The sequence below is a fragment of the Rasamsonia emersonii genome (genome assembly GCF_000968595.1).
Source record: "Rasamsonia emersonii CBS 393.64 chromosome Unknown ctg1118621759977, whole genome shotgun sequence".
Taxonomy (NCBI): Eukaryota; Fungi; Ascomycota; class Eurotiomycetes; order Eurotiales; family Trichocomaceae; genus Rasamsonia; species Rasamsonia emersonii.
Window position 1 is genome coordinate 1 of NW_013563310.1, and position 9,682 is coordinate 9,682.

At 50.4% G+C, this 9,682-nt stretch overlaps 3 protein-coding genes across 3 annotated transcripts; all 3 read right to left on the minus strand.

The window, feature by feature from the left end:
* Window positions 1-1,780, minus strand: T310_1133 (MFS transporter; the record flags this gene model as incomplete). Its single annotated transcript, XM_013475987.1, has 3 exons — window positions 1-764; window positions 817-1,516; window positions 1,582-1,780. Coding segments are annotated over 3 exons (1,663 nt in total), but the record flags the coding sequence as incomplete, so codon positions are not given.
* A 799-nt stretch (window positions 1,781-2,579) lies between these two features.
* Window positions 2,580-4,026, minus strand: T310_1134 (uncharacterized protein; the record flags this gene model as incomplete). Its single annotated transcript, XM_013475988.1, has 4 exons — window positions 2,580-2,989; window positions 3,066-3,127; window positions 3,538-3,585; window positions 3,644-4,026. The coding sequence occupies 4 exons, from the start codon at window positions 4,024-4,026 to the stop codon at window positions 2,580-2,582; spliced, it is 903 nt and encodes a 300-aa protein (XP_013331442.1).
* Window positions 4,027-7,044: 3,018 nt separating this feature from the next.
* T310_1135 (Uncharacterized protein) lies at window positions 7,045-8,425 on the minus strand (the record flags this gene model as incomplete). Its single annotated transcript, XM_013475989.1, has 4 exons — window positions 7,045-7,242; window positions 7,298-7,641; window positions 7,689-7,846; window positions 7,908-8,425. The coding sequence occupies 4 exons, from the start codon at window positions 8,423-8,425 to the stop codon at window positions 7,045-7,047; spliced, it is 1,218 nt and encodes a 405-aa protein (XP_013331443.1).
* Window positions 8,426-9,682: the final 1,257 nt, after the last annotated feature.

A 9,682-nucleotide genomic window follows, 5' to 3' on the forward strand; every position in this document is an offset into this window, starting at 1 on the left:
GAAGTTGTATGTGTTTGCGTCCTTGGTAGATGTGAGCCACCGATTCCGACAGCACGATCAGCCACCCGACAGACAAGGAGTACACCAGCGCTGACCACAGGACGGCCGGGTACGTAAACAGGATGAAGGGCCGCACGGCCACCCGCAACCACTTGTCTTGTGCCAGCCGACCATTCCACGGCCGGAGTGTATGGATATAGGGGACAGGAGGCCGTTCACGAAGCCTGTGGGTGTACAGCGCGGAGGGGTTCATGGTCACAACATGATCCTCCGAATCACTGCGCAGCGGAGACAACGATACCGGCCGCGCAGCTTCAAGATCAGGTGCCGGGCTGACTGCGTCAGAACCGGCTGCAGCGTGACCTTGGGAAACTGGAGCTGGACTGGGCAGTGCCGGAGACGAAGGTGCATTCGCATCGCCGACGTTGGTTCCATCTCCAGGACGCTCACCAATCGGCATCTCACCAGATTGATCAACCTTCATCTCTTCCTGTTTCTCGTTCACTTCGCTATCCACAAATCCCACATGAGCGTCCTTCTTCCTCTTCGCCGCGGACGGGCTCCGGGACAGAGTGGCCTTTTCCCCTGCGGGTCGAGGTTCGGGATGCCGGCCCCGAAAGCCGTGGTGGACCAAATCCGACACGCTTCGATACACTTTCGGCCGCTTTGATCGATCCCGCGGTCGAGGCGTTCGATCCCAGAATGTCTCGGGGACAAAAAAGAACAGCAACAGCAGACAGCCTCCAACGATCATGGCAACCACCCTGTTCGATGTGAGTCAGACCTAATCCAACCATCGGGATATAAGAACCCTACCAGAAGACCCAGCGCCATCCACGGCTCTCAATGATGGCCGCACTGACCAACGGCACCAGGTTCTTCCCACCAAGAAGCAGGAGGGTGTAGATCCCAACGCGATACGCACGTTCATGCAGGAAGAAGATCTCAGCGATAGTTGCGGATGGCAGACACTCCACCGGGCTCACAGCGAGACCCTGGAAGATGCGTGCCACCACCAAACTGGGGTAGTTCGGTGAAAGGGCACACCAGACCGCTGACAAAATGAACAGTGTAGCCCCGAGAAGATAGATCGGGCGTTTCCCCCATAGAATGGCGGTCGGAGCCATGATCACGGAGCCCAGGCCCAAGCCCATCATGTACAGGCCTGTAGTGTATGCGACCTGCTGGGTTGTCACGGCATAGTCCTGGGCCACTTGCCCGAAGCCTGCCGCCAGAACCGGGGTCATCCCTCCTCCCATCATACAGTAGAAGCCGAGCGACAGCAGGGCGGCATCTCGTCGCCACTTCGGCCAGTTGAGGGGGTCGTTCAGGGAGTCATCCGGCTGGGGCTCCAGCACAATCCGGCCATCCGGTGTTCTCTTCTTGGGAACTACCGACCGAGAGGACGACCGCGACGGCGGATAAGGCGAGGGCAAGGACGAGGCAGATGTGCGGGCTGGCTGGTGCTTCAACCCCAGAGGTTGATTCCTGTTAGAAGCAAGGAGAAGCACGGTTCCTGGAAGAATTGTCAGCCACGCTGCGGACAGTAGAAGATTGATGGAAGAGCAGCACTACACTTACCGGGAACCTCGTCTGTCTCCTTGTCACTCAGGATGCCCAGCGTCCATTTGGAGCGATTACTCCATTTGAGATCCTCTTCAGATTCAGACTCGCTCCGCATTGACACTCCCAGGAACCTCCTCCATGGAGCTCTTATGGAGCGTTGAGGTTGACTGGGACCGCTGTCTTGCGGGTTACTCTCCTCTTGTTTCGAAGCCATCGTATAAAACTGGGATATACTCCTATGCTGCTTGCACAGAGATGAGTTGGTTAGCAGATGAAGTCCATACACAAGTGGTACCTGTAGTGATTCACCTCCAGTGACACCGTGACAGAAATAGATGGCAAATGTCAACCGAACTCCGGATAGAAACCGTCACCAAGAAGCAGACTTCCAAATCATTCCTTGATTTTCGATAATGTAGTCTGTTAAGTACGGGCGAAGTATCCAGCGAAGCACCCTTATCACCCCTCACCGCGGAGCGGGACAAAGAGGGCGTGCAAGACTGAGCGCAGAGGACATGTTGCAGACGAAAAGAATACGAAGCATCCTGAAGGAAGGAGGAGCAGCGTGCCTCTTTATTATTGCACGCAGAGCGCGGCTAGCAGAGGCAGCGATACAGAGTCGTGATGCATTCCATGGCGACGGGAAGCTTGCTGGAGGCAGCGAGGGGCCCATGTGATAGCCGGGTACATGAGGGTACCTCGCGCAGCGCGTGTTTTTGGGGCGGAGAAAGGTACCCCGGAGTACTGCCTGCCTGCTCAGTATTAGCTCATCTCCACTTGGGTCAGCCACCAAACGCAGTCGGCAGCCATTGATTCCTCGCCCGCCAGCAGGCAGCTCGAAGCGTTCTCTCTGCTTGGTGAACCAAAAGTGCACTACGGCCGCGATTATGATGATCTCCTGCACGGCTTCTTAGCCTGTTTCACTGCGTGCGCCGCTGGCCCCTCGACGCCTGCAAACTGACATTGCGAGTTCAGGCCGTCTCCTCCAGCAGCAACTGGATTGGCTTCGACGTTCAATTTCGCTCTTTGTCTTCTTGGAATTGTGAAACAGCCGCTTCGATTGCAACCACGGTCTGTACAGCTGACCAGCCTGCTGCTTGCCCGATCAAGATAAGCTGTGGTCGCCCCGCTGATCGCTGATCGACTGTCCGCCGCGATAACGCTCTCCCAGCCATTCGCAAACGCCAAGCCCGCCGCGCTGCGAGGCGTGACGACAGCCACATTGCATCATCCATCATCTGACAGCTCCAAAAAGCTGGGGAAGGGCAAGGATCATCTTGGATGTACTCGGGCGTTGTTGGACATTTCTCTTGGCTAACCGTCATCATGCAGGTCGCTGCAATGCCGGAGAAAACAATGAAGTCATTAATAAAGAGAAGCAACACGTCTTTTTCAAGGAGATTATCCTGCTTGACCAAGCCGTCTGTTACTCGTATTACTAGCTCAGGCGAATGATGATCTGCATCGGCGTGCAGTGGGTACAGTACAATCCTACCTACCGTGCTGAGGGTTCCACAGGATCAGTGCGGAGGGGAATTCGTGGAGAATCAAATGGATTTGTCTATACTTCTAAGGATAGTCATCAATCGTTTTTCGACTATGCCCTCTATACCCCAGGAAGGATCGCCTTCGCCACACCAAGCTCTTCGAACGCCTTGATAACTGGGAAAACAACTCGTAGAATCTTCCAGTTCCTGTCTGATGCATGGAGGATCTATCACGTGGATCGTGAGAGAAAACCTGGGGACATACGTCCATAAATCAGCCTGGCCTTTTTCTATTCTTGGCTATATAGACAGAACCGCCAGGAAAGCTGTGTAGGTAACTCGCCCAGCATCGCCACCACATGCATCCAGAGCCCCTTCTTTTTTTTACCTTCGCAGTCGTATTCAATACATTCTATCGACAATTATTTCTCGCTCTCTCGCGTGTCCTCCTTGTTGCATTCTTTACGTCATGACAATATCTTACTCGAAGTTACTATCGTACGTCGTTGAAGATAGACTGCAGAACGAACGACTGAAAAGATGTTTTGTCTCCAGTGATCACTCCATAGATAGATATATCTCAGACATACCATCGTGCAGGAGAGAAATACATGAATAGAGCGATCAATAGATAAACAGATACACAGCCACATAACACAGGAATAAAGGAATAATAAAATAAAATAGTCCAAAGCACCGTTCGCCATAAACTCCATGAGAGTTTCGCATCCGCCACTCCGTACGGACCGCAGTACAACAACTTGAGACCGGAGAGACCAACATCCACCATGTGATAACAACAACATGTACAGTAGCAAGAGTACAGGAGTTCCCAAATACATGGCATTGTAGATCTGTGCCGCAGCGCACACACCCTCTGTGTGGGTTTTTCGTCTTCAGAATCACCACCACTAGACCAGGCCAGACCCATCAACCACAACATGTAGTAGTAGGTAGTATGTAGTAGATACATGATTGAATTGACCACAGCACACAAACACTCATTTGCTTCTTCTCTTTCTCTTTTTCTTGTCGTTGGCTTTCCCCTTTTCCTTGTTTTTTTTTAAAAAAAAGGGAGAATAGAAACATCGCACCAGCAAACCGGTAAAAAAGGAAATACATCTCGTTAGTTGATGAGTGTATCCCGGATGTGGGAGTATAGGTACTCAAGTACCTATCCCATTCGAATGAAGATGAATGGAGGAGTAGAGATGTCTTCCTTCATGACAGTCTTTCCTCTCAGTTTTTTTTTATTTTTTTTATGTATTTTTTTTTCCGTGCTTCCTTTTTTTGCTCGTCCAGATATTTTATTTTTCTTTGTTTGTTCCTTTTCCTTTTTTTTTTTGGACTTGTTTCCCTTTCCCCTTTTTTTTCTTTGCTGTTTAACCTTTTAGTCTCCCCCCCTTGCTGTTTCCTTTTTTTGAGCGCAGACTGCAAAGATTACGGACCACTGCCACGCTCTGGATATTTCCCACCACACCACACCATATGGATACGACACCGACACCCTCAGCAGGCCATGGAACGCCACGTCGGCGAACAAAGAGAGGTCCATCGGAGATAATGAGGGTTCCGTGAGTCGGTCCTTCATCATTGTCCCTTCAATTATAGCTAGGAGATAAGATATGAGATGGCGAGCCGACAAGCGACACGTTGGTTGCCATGCAGCGAGCCGGTGATCGCATCAATCGGATAATCGTTTTGTCCTTTCACTTTCACTGGTGGTGGCGTAGGGATCCGATCGTGTTGTTCGAGATGAACAACTGAAACAACTGGATGGATCTTCCATGAAGGTGGGATGTCTAAGCGGTACGCCACGTTACCGACAGGCTCGATGATCCGGTACGGCCTGCGACCAGGGGAGAAAGCTTCGTTGTGTGTGGTAGAGTATAACCTTCTTCCTCTATTTTTCTTTTTTTTTGGGAGATTTCATATGGAATGTGCGGATGTGTGGTCCGTCATGATGAATGTCTGCATGCCGTGTGTTGCCTTTTTGATACAGCTTCCGCGAGACGTAGCGTGACTTCCGCGAGACTGAGGAGGTGTAACACGGCCACCACGGCTGGGACCAGGTTCAGATCCAGGGAGTCTGTGATCCACGAGATCCATGAACGGGCTGCGATCCATGAGATGCGTCGGGTGTCGAAGCGCCCTGATCATCCTGGGAATCGCGTAGAGGAGCCATATTGACTTGTAAACAGTAAGAGAAGAATGGGTATATGAGTCATGAGGCCTTCAGATATGAAGTCGCTTTGGTCCGTCGAATATATCAACTATGAGATGATTTAATAAAATACGAGTGAGGCACTTTTTTTCGACTCGTCGCGGCGGTGATTGCTGTCGCCTGGTTGAGAAGTGATGAGATGTTCGATCGAGAAGCGAGGAACCCCTGAAGCTTCTCATAAATGTCGGAAGCACCTGCTCGATTGCTGCATGGATTGCCGCATTGTCTGGTTCGACGTGAAGGTACTTTCTCTTCGTCGGTCAGCCTTTGATAACTTGTGAAGGTTTGACTCATCTCGCTCGTTTATTGCTTTCCGTATCCAGCATGCAGAAGCCAATGCGAATCAGGCCATACATATTCTGATCATCGCGCTTGTTGGACCACAAGTCTAGCATATCGCCTTGAAGCTGGGTTTCCGCCAATTTCGAATCCGAACCTGTGTACTTCAAGCGCGTATTTTCCATGAAAATTGCTTTTTTTTCTTTTCAAGGTGTTGTTTTTGAAGTTTGTAAGAGCGACGTAGGCTTTTTTGGCCTCGGGATCGACTCCCTCTCCAAGCCAGGGTCGTTGATGGAAACGTCTTGCGCAATTTCGCGATGTATGACTGCACGCGCGGTACCCGGGATAATTCATCTCGACGATGATGAAAAATCTATCACCAATCTCAAGCCGTATGTAAAAATCTGTCAAGTGCCATTCTTCTCTGCTTGAAATCAGCAGTCTCTGTAGGATTCGCCTGCTCTGTCTGATTGGCCGGTTCACTGCCAACATGTAGCCTTGGAGTTGATAGAAGGCTGCATTCCGTTCAGTTGAAGAATTTTCAAACGACTTGCGCTTATTCTCCATGATTATCACTTTGTGCAACGTGCTATTTCTAATATTTGTCACTATAACATGGGACTTCCTGTCTTGACCAGGATCTGGGCGGCTTTCCCTCTCTACACTGAACTGAGTTTTTTTAGGGAAGTAATGACGAAAGATATTGGTCCAAAGGTGATCAACTTTTTCTTCCAGAGATTCATCGTCGATTTGGTTGATGTATTTTGTAATAGGCGCGCTGTGGATGTACTGCTTTTCAATCTTTTCCAGGTGATTGAGGATTGTGCGGATTGTCAGGTCCTCAGGATCTAAGCCGATAGCTGGTGCTCTGCTGGGCCACGACCAGGAAGGCAATATTGAAGAAGCCACTCTTGAAGAAGCCACTCCTTTGCTGGTAGAAAAGCGAGGAAGGACAACATGAGGGGAGCGGTTTCCGTGCGTAGATCAGAGGTGTTTATGTTCTAGCCTCAGATTTGGATCATCCACGTTCGGTGTGGTTGGGGCTCTCAACACTGTAGACGCGTACGTGGGTCGGAGTGATTGTCCTTAGGCGTAATCTATCCGATCAGTGGCCCCTGTGTCTGTACCACTTGTTTGTTGATCGTTATTTTGTCGTCTGCTGCGTTGACAACTTCTCCAGTAATTCCTTTGGGCCATCGAGGCCATCGACGTGATGGACGGCATAACGATGGCGATGCCATTCCCATTTCCAGCACCTATTGCCCAGACGTTTCATTTGTCCGGTGAAAATATCGGTCGTATCTAGCAATCGTATTGGTGAAGTCCTTGTAGAAGAGGTGTGCCCTGGATTTCCATATTTTCGGAGGAAACATCAGATCACCCCGTATGAAGTTGCAGTTGGCTTCTTAGTTTTTCGTCTGTCAACATATCAATTGTGATATGAGGATGATTGATGAATGAAGTTGTCTTGGCCTGAAAGAGAAGGGTCTAAACAAGGGTGTCGCCGTTGACGCGATACTCTTCAGGCACCTGATCGTAGACCTCCCGGGGGACTTTGACGATGGCATCGCTGCCGTCGCGGTTTTTAACCCAGTATCCAAAATCGACGTCTCGGGCCTCATTCTGAGGGTCGCTTCGGAAAGCCGCAAGCTGCTTCTTGCGGATCCGGTTCTCAACGAGCATCGCCTGTCTGACCCATCGCTTAGGAATGGAAATTTTTCCAGTATTGAAGTTCGCTGACAAAATAAATGCCCCTAAGTCCAGAACCTGACGAGTGATGGTGATCCTTTGTCGAACAATTTGGAAATGAATCCTCGGTTACGTCTTTGGCCGTCCAAAACTTAACACCTGGAGCTTCTGCTGCATCAGGGAGTTCATTGCGCGGGTTGTGAGGAGGCCACTGGAATTGCCGTCCCGGCTGACCTTGGTTGTCTCGTGGATAAGGTAGAACCATAACCACGTGTTCGTCAGTAGCAGGATACGGTATTTTGCCATGTTTCACCTGAGTTGGCCTGTCTGCATTCATCTTGCTCTTGCTCGATTTCGTGGTTCTTGTCTCTCTGCGCGAAGGATTGCAAATTGCGCCTTTGAAGTCGTACATGTTAGGCTGGTTCTCTTGAACCGCTCATCACCACGACTCGTGTTGTAGATTTGATCGGGAGGAACTTGTTTTTCGTAAGCAATGCCGCGATGGCGTAGCCAGTCGGTCAGGAATCTCCTTTCTAAAAACGACCTTCTGCCGATGTCTGATGAAAGCCGTCTGGGAGCGAGTAGAAGGCACCGAAATTGTCTAGGCCGGGGTAGTAGGTAGGGACCAAAACCATCTGGATTCGGAGTCGGTGCGGGATCACTGTATTTTTGATTCCTGCCGGCGAGCTTTGTCACTTTTTGCGAACGCAGAGATCGCAGTTGCTTTGAGATTCTCGTAGTTGTTCAGAATGATCGGGTCTCGTTGTCTCTCGTCTGCCAGCCAACGTAGTGCGGTGCCACGGAACAGGGAGGCGAAGTAAGCTGCTTGCTTCCGTTTGTCTTCGTCGAAAGCGTCGTCTGTCAAGAACTTGATTTCGGAGTAGGTAATGGCTTCCCAGAGCTGGTGTTCCTTGCCGTAGAAGAGGACTTGCTTCGACATTTCTTCGTCTTCCTGTGTGATGGAATAGCAGTCGATTTGGTACTGCTCTGCGTCGCTAGTCGTGCCACTTGTAGTATAATAGTGCGGTGCGCCTTCGTCGTATGCCCGTCTGTTCGCGTCTCCAGGGGCCAATCTTGCCTCGTCTGGAACCCAACTTCCTCGACTATCGTACCCTCGTCTCGAATCTCTTTCACTCAGGGCTTGCTGGCTCTTACTATAAGGTATCCTTGATGAACTCATGAATGGGGATGGAGGCCAAAGAGTCCCGGGATAATCCTCTTTTCATTGAGTTGGCCTCGAGGTTCTTGTCTTCCGTCCGTCCTCCCCCCCCTTTGGATTGCTTTCAACTCTCGGGGGCTGTATTGTCGTAACTGTGCATTATATCGGAACTCTTCTGTGGTCTCGATAGCTACCTCGACGTTCATTGTGGACAGTAGGAGATGGGGGTCAAAGGATAAAACTAAGTCGGCACATGGATCTCGCTCCGATTCAGTGTGTACAGCACGAACAGGCATGCCTGGCTCTGGCTTTGGATCCTCTGGATATGAGTAGGATTGTTGCCTCCCATATCACAGCATTTGGGGACGCAAAGTTGGAAGAGACAACGAGATTTGAAGGGATGTTATTTCCATCGGCTTCTTGCTTTTATTTCAATAATGGAGCGTAGAAGTGAAGAAGCGTCGAATTCATAAGTAAGGCTCCCAGAATCCTCGCAGGGAGCGTCCTGCACTGCTCGATTGGTAGCATGAACACCCGTTTACTAGGCGGCATTCCACAGATAATAAGAACGTGTGCAACTGAGGCTCGGCTTGGCCACTTGCATCGCCTCAGTCAGTAAGAGCAACAATGAAAGAGTTTCCATGTAGGCGCCCCTTTCTCGACTCTTCGTGGTGGCCATTTCCGTCGTCCCAGTTGCGCATAGAAGTTGTGATGTGGGCGGAATCTGCAAGTGAGGCTTCCTTCTCCCATTGCGACATGGAGATGACGACGCGTATGGCCGTGCCAAAACCAATCGCCTTTCCACACAAATCGCTGATTTTCTTTCTGTCGTAAGGCAAAGGCACGAAGAAGATCACTTCTCCTCATAATCCAGGTGATGCCGGACTCTTGATTGACGCCTGTCCGTATAAATAAAAGGGGACATGACTTTTCAGTATCTTCTACCCGAGCATGTTGTATGTTTATTGCTCGTGATTGAAAACGACGAGAGGGTAGTCAATGACTCCGTAACGTTTGAGTCGTCGATGAGTTGGCGCCGCCTTGGGTGATGAACGTCGATGATCACTCGTCTGCTCAGAAGCCACCCATTTCAAGCTTGAGTTTCTCTCAGTATTATCTGGCCCCGACAACAATCTTGCTCCGATAGAGAGGGTGACGCTGGCTTATTTTCGAGGCCCATCTGAGAGGGCTAGCCAGTGTGTATTCCTTCAGCGTGGTGATCGCATCCGCCGCATTTTTCTTTTGCTTCTGGAACCACTCCCTTTCGCTTCGCGCCTT